General features: G+C 24.4%; 4 protein-coding genes and 1 non-coding gene across 5 annotated transcripts; 1 reads left to right on the top strand and 4 right to left on the bottom strand.

The window, feature by feature from the left end:
- Positions 1-215: 215 nt before the first annotated feature.
- Positions 216-797, bottom strand: LOC129618830 (ras-related protein Rac2-like). The gene has a single exon (XM_055533845.1). The coding sequence runs from the start codon at positions 795-797 to the stop codon at positions 216-218; it is 582 nt and encodes a 193-aa protein (XP_055389820.1).
- A 661-nt stretch (positions 798-1,458) lies between these two features.
- Positions 1,459-2,055, bottom strand: LOC129618829 (ras-related C3 botulinum toxin substrate 1-like). The gene is made up of 2 exons (XM_055533844.1): positions 1,593-2,055; positions 1,459-1,544 (listed from the first exon to the last, which is right to left on the bottom strand). Exons 1-2 carry the CDS (start codon positions 2,053-2,055, stop codon positions 1,459-1,461), a joined length of 549 nt encoding a protein of 182 aa, XP_055389819.1.
- Positions 2,056-2,777: 722 nt separating this feature from the next.
- On the bottom strand, positions 2,778-3,618 carry LOC129618827 (ras-related C3 botulinum toxin substrate 1-like). Its single transcript, XM_055533842.1, has 2 exons — positions 2,946-3,618; positions 2,778-2,783 (listed from the first exon to the last, which is right to left on the bottom strand). The coding sequence occupies exons 1-2, from the start codon at positions 3,468-3,470 to the stop codon at positions 2,778-2,780; spliced, it is 531 nt and encodes a 176-aa protein (XP_055389817.1). The 5' UTR covers positions 3,471-3,618.
- A 2,236-nt stretch (positions 3,619-5,854) lies between these two features.
- Positions 5,855-6,792, bottom strand: LOC129619094 (ras-related C3 botulinum toxin substrate 1-like). Its single transcript, XM_055534180.1, has one exon. It carries the CDS (start codon positions 6,601-6,603, stop codon positions 6,034-6,036), a length of 570 nt encoding a protein of 189 aa, XP_055390155.1. The 5' UTR covers positions 6,604-6,792; the 3' UTR covers positions 5,855-6,033.
- Positions 6,793-11,596: 4,804 nt separating this feature from the next.
- Positions 11,597-11,669, top strand: Trnaa-agc (transfer RNA alanine (anticodon AGC)). The gene has a single exon. It is a non-coding gene; the product is annotated as a tRNA-Ala (tRNA).
- The last annotated feature ends 2,237 nt before the right edge of the window (positions 11,670-13,906 follow it).

Genomic DNA, 13,906 nt, shown 5'->3' with positions numbered 1-13,906 from the left:
TGAAAATTAATTAAATAATAATGGTATATGTAAAAAAATAATTATGGTAATAATAGATTTAACTAATAGAAAAATTCTTACCAAAACAGAATTTTAGACCGATTTCGCTTCACTCACAATTATTGCAGACACCACATAAAAGAAAACACTCTATTTATTTAATATTGAAAAAGGAAATTCTTTATTTCCTAACATTTAGGTACACTAATTATATTTTACATTAATGAACATTTGTGTTTCTTCGTTTTTTTTTCATTACTACGACGACACAATATTAATTTGGCAACTTCATCAAAAATTTCTTTCAATCCCAGATTTCTTAGAGATGTACATTCAAAATAATTGACTGCACCAATTTTTTTAGCCATCTTTAAACCTTTTGAAGATTTTATAAATTGTTGATTATTATCATATGTTGATGCATTTTCATCTCTTAAATCTATTTTAGTTCCAACTAAAATAATTGGTACTTTTGAATATTCTGAACGTAATTCTTTACGCCACTTTTTCTTAACATTATAAAATGATTTTTTATCTGTTACGGAGAAACATATCAAAAATACATCTGTCATAGGATACATTAATGGTCTGAAATTTTTGTAATCATCATCATCCCAAGTATCCCATATTTCTAAGAATAGGCTCTTGTTTTTGTACTTAATATATTTGACATAATCCCAGGAGGGTGTTAACTTTTGTTTAATTGTTTTCGGAAATTTGTTCGTTGCGTATGTGGTAATTAATGAACTTTTTCCAACATTAGAATCACCAATTACAATACATTTGTTATGATACATGTTTGTTTTTTTTTTTTGATAACCTTTATTTTTCTGATTATTTCAATATTCTTTCAGGAATTTTTAAAAATTAACATTAATTAACTAAACTTAATAACACCGAATTTATTAATGTTTTTTTAAATTTTCAAATTGAATTGTTAAAATTAAGTTGAAAAAATTATGTTTTTCCGTCAAGAAGTGATCCAGAATTACTGATTAATTAATATTCAAGAAAAAATAAATTGATCTTTGATTTTAAATATTGATGTGTAAGAGAAATAAAATAAAGTATAAACAAAAGCGAGAAGAGTAACAGTAAAATCACTCTCTTCATTTAAGCTTTGATTATAAAATTTGCGGTAATGCTTTTCTCTTTTATTTTTCCTTTCTTAATGTCTCCTTTTTTTTTTGATTATTTAAAATTACAATTTTTTTTTAATACATGCAATTTTCATTAATACATGCCTCAAATCACAATGAAAACAAAATTCTATTAAGATATCAATTTCAATAAGCACAATTACTTTGATTTTAAACATGTTGAAATTTTTTATTAGTAATTTTAGAATTTTAGACTAAAAAAAATTATTTTAAATAAATTTCTGTTGCAAGGGCGCCCATACCACAAACAAATTTCCTTTCTTTCAACAAAAATTTAAGAGGAACTTTCTTTTCGCTTTTACATTAAATTACATTTATTTTTTTTCTTTGCTATTTTTTTAGGAGTATTCGCTATTATTTTTGCAACTTCATTGAAAATTTCTTCTATTCCAATTTGTTTTAAAGATGAGCATTCAAAATAATTAGTTGCACCAATTTCTTTTGCCATTTCCTCATCATCTAAGTATGTTATGCATTCTTGATCATTGCTAATTTTATCATCATTTCTTAAATCGGTTTTAGTACCAATTAATATAATTGAAGTTTTAGAATTCTTAGAACGCACTTCTGGATACCATTTTTCTTTAACATTTTCAAATGATTTCTTATTTACTACAGAAAAGCATATTAAAAAGATATCTGCTTCAGTATACGTTGAAATTCTTATAATAGGAAAATCTTCACTATTACCAACATCCCATAATTCTAAATAAAGTTTTTTGTTTTCATATGTAACACTTTTACCATAATCAAAGTTATCTGAACTGCATATTGGTATGATAACTTCAGGAAATTTGCCTAATGCAGTAGTTATTATCAACGAAGTCTTACCAACTTGAGAATCACCAATTATAATACATCTAACATTATCTGTTTCTGATTCACAACTTGCCATATTTCGAAACGTTTACTTAATATAATATATGTATAAAATAGATTAGAACAAAGTAAAAAAAATAATTAAAAATATAATACTTAAAACGTTTCTTTATCTTTCAAAATCAAATGCTGGAGTGCTAACAAACAGTTGAAATGACAATTCGTTATTATTATAAAGTATTTATTAAAATGAAATTGGTTGTGGTTATTGAAAGAGGGAGAAAGAGAAAGACAGTCAATCGTTAAACAAATGTTGCTTACTGGTGTAAAAATCTTGGTGTAAAAATATTAGAATGAATTTGAATTCTACCATGGATTTATAGAGCGAAAGTCTGACACGTATAGCTGGCTACAATTCTATCTAGTAATTGAGAGAAAAATATTAAATTTACTATTAATGCCCAACAACATTTTCAATTTTATGAGTAACTTATGTGGACTACGCTAGAACATCTCTTCACACTTTAAGCTCATTGCATTTATTTCAATAATATGAATTTAGTACGAATAACCTGAATAGAATTTCGAAAGCAGATGGAACTCAAAGTTCGACTTTATAGGAATGTACTGTAGAAATTGTTTATTTGAAATAAAAAACAGAAAAATTGCACTCTCAGCCCAAAAGCTTTTTATTGTGTTGTAAAATATTTACATATTGTGGCTTTTTCATTTTAGTAACTTTATTTATTTTGGAAACCTCTTATGTATTTGCTTAAAGAATTTTAATTAGATTTGATATTAAGTCTGATTTTACCAAAAGTTTAAAATTAATTCTAATACTTACGCAATCGCAATAACGATCAACCGTATTATAAAAATAAAACAATTGTGATAATATTTTTACAAAACAAAATTGTATTTTTCATTTTATAATAAAGTACATTTAATTTTTTTCTTTTTAGTCACCTTTGGAGGATATACAATTAATCTTGCAACTTCATTAAAAATCTCTTCTAATCCAATTTTTTTTAAAGCTGAACACTCATAATAATTAGTTGCACCAATTTGATTCGCCATCTCTACACCTTCTGAATATGTTACACATTCTTGATCATCGTCAATGTTATCATCATTTCTTAAATCGGTTTTGGTACCTACTAAAATAATCGGAGTTTTAGAATGCTTTAAATGTACTTCCGGATACCATTTTTCTTTAACTCTCTTATATGAGTTTCTGTCTACTACGGAAAAGCATATTAAAAAAACATCCATGAAAGGATATGATATAGGTCTCAAACGATTATATTCTTCAAGAGCACATGAATCCCACATTTCTAAATTGATTGTTTTTTCATCATAGACAATAAATTTACTATATTCTCCAAATACATTAGGTATTACATCAGGAAATATATCAATAGAATAAGTTATTATTAAAGAACTTTTACCAATTTTTGAATCACCAACTAGGATGCATTTGTTAGGATTCATTATTATTTTGTTTCGTGGAGGTACTTTGTGTAATTTGAGCTCTCTTTAATGAATACTTTATTTCGAATTTTTAAATTTTTATACTCAAGTCTTTATTAATCAACATACATTTATATTGTATATTGTGCGTACTTGTAATTAATTCAGAGCGTAAAATACCAAATGAGTGGTTTTTTTGGCAATTGAAACAACATTACTACACCAGATAACTTTTTACTTATTAAGTATCTTATGAAAACATTACTCAAAAATTCCTTGTAAGCATAGTGCAATGCAATGAGAAAAGAGAGAAGGAGTGGTGATTTTGAATAGAAAGAGAATTATTTTAACAAAAAAAGTGTTGGGTAGTACTTACTCGGATATTGTGTATCAAAATTTTAAAATTACTCAATAGGCTCAAATGTATGTGATTTTCAAAAAAAAAAAAATATTAATTATTTTATAATACCGAAATTGATTAACTGTAACAGCACGGGACTCCATTCATATAAGCCCGCATAAAATATCACATAAAATTTTTCTAAACTAGTTTTTTTCATAAACATGGATAAATTTTTACAATATTCCGAAATGGTCAAAAGAGTATGATCATCATTGCGTTTTGCACTTATTTTCCTAAGTCATATAAAATGTAGGTAACTTTTTACTATACTTGTATCACTTTCGATACCCAAAACATCAAAATTACATCACCATAGTCAAGAGATATAAAGAGAATAAACTTTTCTTTGTTTTGTCTCTTTATTGTATAAAAATATTTATAAATAAACACATTTTGAATTCTCCATTCGTGTTTGATATTTACTCTTTTTACATTATTTTTATACCACAAAAAGTAAAGTAGTACAGTAGAGTCCTGTCTTTGCTGACTTTCAGTAAATTTCATGTTAATAGGTTTTTTCTTGTTTTTTTTGTATAAAACAAGGGCGAAACTTAAATTACATAATAAATAGTAATATAGTAACATTGTAATGTTTTTTTAAATTTGGTTCAGATATTTACGTTCAAGTTAAATCTATGTTTAATCTAAAGAAGTCAATGGCTTAGCTGATGTAGTCACTTTTTACAATAAGAAACTCAAAAAAATTGATATGAAAAAAAAATTTTTAAGAAGAAATTCATTTTAAAGTAGAAATGAAAAAATATGTGTAACGTGAAATACATTGGTATTTCTAACGGGTAATGAATATTTCTTGTTACTTTTATACAAAATGAGATTTATTACAATGTTACTGGAATACCTAATAAAACCTTACTTAACTATAATTCACATTTATTTTTGAAAGATTTGAATAAAATAATTTCCTCAACTTTTCTTGTTCCGCCAAATCTGTTTTTTATAATTGACTCAGATTGTTACGTGTAATTATGAGAGAGCAGTAATTTGAGTGTTTAATGAAATTATTTTCAGGCTTTTTAAACTTTCGCTCTTTATTTTTATTTTTAAGTGTTGCCGTTCGCCATTATTTTGCAGTTGTTAATATTATTGAAAACATTTATAGTTTTATAGCAGTTCCTGTGGTAATAAATTATTCTATAATAAGTAAATTTTTTATATTCCATGATAATGCAATATTAAAAAGTAATATTAATTTGAAATAGTAAAACTTTTCAGAAAAAAAAGAACCCGAGTGCAACTTTTAATTCTCAAGTAATAAAATTCATTAACAGTATTGATGTTAAAGCTTTGAATGTAGATGCATACGCAAAACATTCTTTTCAGTAATTTATACACGGCAACATCGGAAAGTTATTTTTAAATAATTTTTGTGTTAAAACATTTCAATATGGTTGAATAAAATTTGTTTATATATACATATTTACTATGACTCATGAGGTTTTTTACAAAAGTGAGTCAGTTACTCAAATTATTAATTTTGTACTATGTCCATATGTATCCATATGTATGTAGTAATATTAATATTATTTGTAATAATATGTTATATTGAATTAGTTAACCATGTTTAAAAAGTATGCATGTTGTGTTTAAACCTATAAGAAAACTCGTTATTTTATTAACTTAATTTTATTCACAAATCTTTGAATAAGTGTTATACTCGTGTATGTGTTTATCTCTTATATCATTATCATCATTCATGACAATAAGAGTAAACAAAACATTCATCTGATAATAGAAACAAAACAGCATTGCTATAATCGAAATTAAAATACAAAATTTTTTGTTAGTTTTAATTTAATTCACTGTATAACAATTAATTATTTAAAATTTTAAATTTTTATAAAATATTTAAATTAAATGCAATTAATGTAGACACAGGTAACGTTGTTTTCAGGTGCTTATCTGAAATTTCTTAAGCCAAATTCAAATCATTAATAAATGCATATTGTCACACTGGCATTGTGTACATATTGATTGATGACAGTTTTGGTTCTCAGAATCTTTTATTTACTGTTGATTATTCACTAATCTTCATTATGAACATTTAGACATCTTATGATCTGTGAACAATGTATTTCATTTAAGTACGTTGTATATATAATATTATTTCTTTATAATATTATTATGAACAGTATATTCTGTATATCAGTATAGAACAGTATATCACATGATAAAACATTTAGATTTTTTGTTTTTATTTGATTTTTTCGAAGAATTTAATATTAATCTCATTGCCTCATTTGATATTTTATTTAAACCGTCTTTTGTTAAAATTGAACATTCTAAATATTTGATTGCATTAATTTCTTTTGCCATTTCTAAACCTTTTGCATATGAAATATAATTTTCTTCATCATTTTCATTATTTCTTAAATCTGAATCAATACCAATTAATATGATTGGTATTTTTGGACAAAAATTATTTAAATGTGGATACCATTTTTCTTTAATACTTTTAAATGATTCAATATTAACAATTGAAAAACATAATAAAAATATATCAGTTTTAGAATATTGTAATGGTTTTTTTGGTTTAGATTTTAATGGAAATGGTTTATCCCATGCTTCTAAACTTATATGTTTTCCATCAAACATTGGTTTAACTGGATAATCCCATAGTTGATTTGTTACACATTCTGCAGGTATTGTTGATTCTACCATATTTTTACTAACTAATAGTGATGTTTTGCCAGTACCAACATCACCAACTACAGTACATTTTAATACTTTCATGTTAATTTTTTTTTTTAATATTAAAAAGTAGAAAAACTAGTTTTTGATCGGTGTGGTTTTTTTTTAATATTGTATTTTAAATGAGTATTTCTTTTTTAATATAAAAATTTTTATTAATTGTTTTTTAGGTAAATAATTTAATTTCTTTGTTTATAAATCAATTGAAAATACCGCAACGGAAAAAGAACGTTCACGAATGGACGCGGAATATAAAATGTTTCTACTTATTTTTTTTGTTAATTAAATTTAATATAATTTTATTATTTTGACGGTGTTTAATATTAAAATAGATAAATACTATTATTAGAAAAACTTTAAGCTTTTATTTAATAAAGAAAACTAATAAAAATACAATAAATATACATAGATAAATAAAATATAAGATAAATTTGTATTGTGGTCAGTGTTGCCAAATAAATTATACCAAATATCTTAATTTTTTTAAAAAATAAAATCTTCATTTTGAAAATTCGATAAAGAAAATCTTCACGAACCCTTCGAGATATTCAATTGAAGTTAAATTGAAAAAAGTAGGAAGCCAAAATACTACAATTTCAATTCGAACCAAATCATACTCTAAAAAGAAAAATTTAAAACATGCACGCATTTAGTTATTGCGCCAAATCGATTAATGTAGATAAAATATGAAAAAAGATTCAAAAAATTGCAATTTTGAAAAACTTCACTACCATTAAAAAACCTTAATTTTAAAGATATTTTTGTATGTAAATTTTGAAAAATTTTAAAAATCTTATTTTGAAGTATGCACAAAAATATGACCAAAAAACCTTAATTTTGAAGATAAATCTTCACTTTTGACAGCGCTGATTGTGGTTATTTTGAATTAAAAAAGCTTTTTTATCGTGTTTTGATTTTGAGATTAATTAACATACAACTATACTATAATGTATTAATATAATACATGTTTATGGCCAGATAAATTCAAAAATTGTAAATCTCTGAAAGCTTTCGAGTAATTTACGCAAAATGATCTAAATAGCAACTATTAAATATTGAAATAAAAGATAAATTGAGATTTTCAACAAATTTTCTCAAAACAAATCCAAATCGTATGTTACCATAGTGGTGGGGGAACAAATTGTTTACAAAAATTATCTCAAATTTAAATTATTTAGGTAAGATAAAATTTAGTCAAAATTAAAAGTGAGAGAATATCGTATCACGTATTAGTGTTAGTTATTACCTGTGCACATACATTATTATGTATTTACTTTAAGAGTTAAATAATTTTCTTTGGTTTTTTAATTATTCTTCCCTGTTCTTCTTCTTTCATTTGAATTGAAAATTTTCATAAGAAAGTATTTCAAAATTTTGACAACCAAAATTTCGATCATTTTTATTGATCGTTTTCGATTATAATTGATTGGTTTTTTATTCTTTGGATGAGGTGAAATAAAAAAGGGTTGTTATATCGAATTTTCTTTAAATCTAATGGATTAAATCAAAGAAAATTCGTAAGCAAAATTTGAAGTATAAACTCTAACTTAAAATGGAAATTAATCAAGGTTTAAATTGTGCACGATTTTAAAATCAAAATCATTCATCATACTGAAAATTAAACGAACATTGACCGCACTAATAAGAGTAACCGCAGACATCTAGGTAGGTTTAATAAAAAATTTCATTTCAATTGTTCAATTTCAATTTATTCCAAAATTTTGTAAATTGAGTTAAAAGTGAATTGTAGAAATTGAGTTGACACCTTACAGTGTTCATAGCAGAACAAGTGAGTTTTTCATTAACAGTTTTCAAGAATATATGCATACAGGGTGAATCTGAAACGCGATAAAGTCCCTCGGGTTTCGGGCTCAGAAAAATAGGACGATTTTATAAAAAAAATCGTTCCTTGGGCGGTTGGCAAATGACTATTTAATTCTCAAAATCCCGATTGAAAATTTTTTGTTTTGACATACAGGTGTCCGAACTTAAATGGCTGTAATTTCTAAACTTATTAACAGATTTAAAAAAACTTGTTATTCAATGGAAAACTTAAAAGTAGCACTTTATTTAGAAAAACAACGGGTCATTTGGGGTATTACTTAAAAAGCTCTTATTAACTAACTTTTACTAACCAATTTTTTTTGACAACAAAGTTAGTTAAAAAGATTTTACAAAATGGCAAATTACTAAAAAAATTACCCTATTTAAAGGAATTTGAGTTGGTCTTCAAATAATCTCTTAATAATTTTTTTTGTGCGATGCCCCGTTTCTGAGATAATACAATTGTAAACTGGAAAGCTCCCAGGAAAAATTGTTATTTTACTCTAGGTAAAATTTACATAAGCCAAATAAATTAAATTAAAGATAAGTGTAACCTAATATTTTTTGATGACTGGCACTATCTAGTGTTTAATAATTATTTTTAAATCTAGTCTACAGTAAAGTTTTATTTTCTATAATCTCTACGAAAGCAATAATTTAAATAAAAAAATTATTTATGTCTAATATTAAAGAAAATTATTTTTGTATCCTAAACTATTCCCCAAAAATTCATTAAAAATGGTGGTCAGATTTTAAAGTCCTTTAAAATTTTTGTGTTTTTTTTTTCTTCTTTTTCTTTCATTAAAATAATTTGCTTTCAATCTAATTTGCTTTAAATTTTTGTTTTTTTTTTTTGTTTGGCAGAAATTTTGGAAGGAAAAATATAAATTTTTTCCAGAAACTGTTTTGTTTTCTTTTTATATTCTCATCTTCTTTAATAACATCAAGCTTTAGTACTTCATCCCAGTTTTATATTCCACACAAAAGACTTTGAAATATAAAATTGGGAGTACAGGAGTACCATAAATGGGACGAGAAAGATTTTCTCTTATTTAAAGTTATTTAGTAAAAAGATTTCTCTTTTAATTTATAGTTTGTTTTTTTTTCGTTTTTCTTGTGTTTTTGTGGAAGTTTGTGGTAACTTCCTTAAATTAGTTAAAACTTGTGGTTCTCTAATTGATGCAAGTAGAAATGATTAGAAAACTTATGCAAAACTCTAACTATCTTTTAGAATTTTATTTTATTTTATACAGTTATTTTATATATATTTAAATGCAATTATTTATGTGTGATTGTATATGTATTTTTGCTAAAGAGAAAATGGATAATATGAGAGTTGTTGTTTTAATATAAATACGAAAATGTTACCAGGCCAGGACATTCACTAAACAATTTCATTAAAAAGTTCAAAAGTTATTTAAATTTATTCATTTAGCCATTAAAAGTTGACTTAAAAAATGAAAAAATGAAAAGCAAAAAAAAAAAAAAACAAAAAAATAAAAAAACTTTATTGTATCTCAGTTTTTCGTTTTCCTTCTTTTTCTTTTCATGGTTATTTTTTTTAATTTCAGAAAAAGGATTCTTACTTGTATTTTTGTGTATCCTTATTTTAAAGTGATTTTTTAGTTTATCCTGAATTTTTAGATTTTGTTTTTTTTTATTTTAATTTCTGCATTCTCTTAAATAATTCTCAATATTTTCGTTTTGATTATGGAGCATGGAGCGAGAGTAACTGGCTGCTAGAAGGTAGGGAAATTTTATGGAGAGAGAGAGAGAGAAAAGAAAAAAAGTTCTCAGCTATACGAAAAGTTTTTAATAAAAAAATATTTTCGGCTTTATTTATTTTTTTTTTCTTATTTATGTGAATAAGTAAACCATTAAGGATTGTAAAAGTATATTAAAAGGAATGTTTTTGAAAAAAAAAAATAAAAAACACCAAAACAAAATAGGCAAACTACAAGCTCCTATAGCTTAGCAATTGCTATGTGTTGTTAAAGCCAGTTAGTTTGTTTGTTTTTTTTTCTATTTTGTAGTTTTCGGGGTTTTTTTTTTTTGTAATTTTATAACTTTTTTTTTATTTTCTCAAAATAAGTTTTCATACGGTGTGTTGTTGTGGACTAGAGGAAATATTTTTATGAAATAAAACTTTTTACTTAGTTAAAAATTTACACTTTAATTTCATTTCATAAAAAAGAAAAAAAAGAAAAATAGAAAAATTCTTCTATTAAACCTGTTTTTTTTTTTCTTTGTTTTTTAACCGAAAAAAATTTGGTTTTTTTAAATCACAGTTGTAAAATTTTTTTTTTTCTCCATTCTATTGTTTTTAAATTTTTTTTGAAGAACTATGAAGTTTTATTAAAAATATGAATAACGATTTTTGAATATTTTAATATTAAATTTTCTATTTTATGTTTTTTTTTTTTGGAAAAATATCATAAATTCTAATAATAATAAATTTGGATCAAACCAATGGTTTGTTAAATACTCTTTTCCCTTAAAAAAGTAAAAATAATTTTTAATAAAAAACAATCTTCTAGCTATTTGAATTACTTTCATTAATATACCAAAATATATCAAATGATTGCATAACTTTAGGATGAAAAAATTTAAATAATCGTTAATATTATGGACAAATTGTCGGTTAAGTATGTGACTTAAAATTACATAATTGTAGTTTTTGATGGAATAAAATTTGGAAAAAGTTGCAGTTTCAGAAAAATAAGGCTTCGAAAATTCATATTTTAAAAATTTACAGAGGTGACAACTGTGGAAGAATATTTTAGTGGAAGAATACTTTTTCCAAGGTGGTGGAAAAAATATTCTTCCACTTAAATGTTCCACTTCTACAACTTAGTGTTCACAATTATGTAAGTTACAGGTTAACATTCTTTACTGTTTTTTTTTTCATTTTTCATAATGCAATTTTATAATATTATTGTTGTTAAAAATAATTAATATTTTTAACATATGCATTAGTTCCATGAAATTTCTTTATAAAATTTTTAAAAGTTTTTTTAAAATCAAATGTTAGTAAATGGAGTGATACTGATGCGGCATGTCTGTTAATAATATATGAATAAGTGGTATTAGACGGTAATAAGAAAATTTTTTTAGTTATTATAAATTTAATAATACTATTTGGGAGAACATTTCGTTTTATCTATGTGTTCTATGCAATTTATAATGCGTTTTATCTATGCAATTTCTTCATACCTCTGTAGCTCAGTTGGTAGAGCGTCCGCCTAGCAAGCGGTAGGTCACTGGTTTGAGTCCAGTTCGAGGAGAAAGTTTTTTTAACTCGTTTCTTTGGTTACGTCATCCATCTGTTCTGCAGCTGTATGAGGAAATCTCCATTAAGTTAAGATTGTGAGTGTAATAGGCACAATACCGTTTTTATTATATAATATATGTTCTTGTGATTGTGTGTTTCAAATAGTAGATAAAACAACTAGCCAGACTTTCAATTGATTGAAGAAATAATATTAAAGTATGTATGTTTCATTTTAATTTTATTTTTTAAAGTCAAATAATATTTTTATTTTAATTAAATAAATGAATTAATTTTTATGATAAACTCAACGAATTTCTTATTATTAAACCAAAATTTTTAATTAAATCTCCAAATATATTTTTTTTCTTAAAATTTCTCAAAAGGTTTTCGTATATTAAAAGTTATTTTTAAATCTGTTTTATTTCCATACAAAATCTGTTATCACTCTAATTTTCATATAAGAGTAACGAAAAGAATTCCCAAATTTTTTCAGAAAAATTCAGAATTCAAAAAATATCACTAGAACCAAGATTTACTTTACTTCTTTAATTCATTCATTTAATTTTAATCACTTAATTCTCATGATTTTATTAATATTTTCAATTTTGTAAACTTTTTCATATATCTTAGCCTAAGCATTATGCTTTACATTACAAAAACATTAATATTTGATACATGTTATGTAGCCACATAACACGCATAAAATTCTTGGGTTTTATTCTGGATTTTCTTTTATTATCGGGAAAGTTTTAATTTATTCTTCATGTATTTCGAGGCTCAGCATAATCTTAAAATACATGTATGATATGTTAAGAATTAGTCATTTAATCATAAATGCAAATAATTTGCCTATCTGCTTAAAATGTATCTTCCTTTTTCTGTCCTTTAAAAATTATTTAAAGGATTTGTTTTCCTCAAATTTTCCAAAAAAAAAACATTTGATTTTCTCATCTCTCTGTTTCTATTTCCCTATATTTTTCACATTGTTTTATAATTTTTAGTTTGTTGATTTTTCTTATAGAAATTTTCTCATAAGAGCTAATGTGAATCTTTGTTTCATGCAGAAAATATTTTATAGGGTAGGAAGGATTTTAATAATAATAATTTAAAAAAAAAATTGTGATATGATATTTTTTTCTTGGTTTAAATTTATAGTGTACTTAATAATTGTATTTAATTAATTCTGAAAATAGAATTTTTAAAGTTGTTATCTTTGAATCAAGCAGCCATGTTTTTTTTGACAACTAACTAATGTTGGAAAGAACTAACTAATCCTGTTAAGATTCTTGAACATTATAAAGTTGTAAAATCAACTCCTATTGAAATTGCACTGTCAGAGCCTGGATATTCTAACAAAATTAACTGATTCGAGGAAATTATTTCACTAATTTTTATGGCCAAAAATGTAAATTCGACTTGTATAGTAAAAGTCTAGTTGCTAACATCTAAATTCTTCGAAAAGTTAACAGTTTTCTCTTCAGACTTATCTTAAAAATTATCAAAAATTCAAAATTTTCTGGTAGTAATGTTCCAATTTCTGATATCTATGGCATATCTAAAAGTGATGTGGCATAATCCGTGAAATGACTTTAGTAAACTTAAATAATATGAATTTTCATCAAAACCCGCCTAGCCGAAATTGATATCCATTAGTGCCTAGAAAGATCGACAGCCGGTCATTCTTAATCACATAGAAATGAATTTCCCTTTAAAATCCGACTTCTGAAATTCCGTGTCATCACATAACTGCACCTCTTGTATGCAATACGTTCATTCGGAATAACTTTTGAACAACTTCCGAAAAATTTTACAAGAGAATCTTGCATATTAACCTTCTTAAATGTAGATATGGGGTTGATATTAAGGTTCATGTTATATAATTTGCATATAGCACGAAAACTAAAGCCAACAAATTATATAAGAGAAACTTTCTGAAATTTTAATATTTTTTCTTCAAAAGTTCAAAACTTTTAAAATATTTTTTCTCTTAAAACTTGTTTTTTTCTTTTTCTTGCTTCGTTATTTTATTTCACTTCAAAGTCAAATGTATATATTGCAATGACGTATCCTTTGAGAAATAAAAATAATATTTTATTACAAAAAACAAAAAAAAAAGAAAACAGAATTAAATCATTCGACCTTTAAATGCTTTTACTGCGTTTATACTTACAAATAATCTAATATAAGAAAATATTGTTTTCCTTTTCTTTCTTTCCTCAGAAACAAAATGAAACGGAAATAAAAATTTGT

Source organism: Condylostylus longicornis, unplaced genomic scaffold (genome assembly GCF_029603195.1).
Source record: "Condylostylus longicornis isolate FDR11 unplaced genomic scaffold, ASM2960319v2 ptg000010l, whole genome shotgun sequence".
NCBI lineage: Eukaryota > Metazoa > Arthropoda > Insecta > Diptera > Dolichopodidae > Condylostylus > Condylostylus longicornis.
This window is presented reverse-complemented; position numbering and strand designations above follow the sequence as displayed.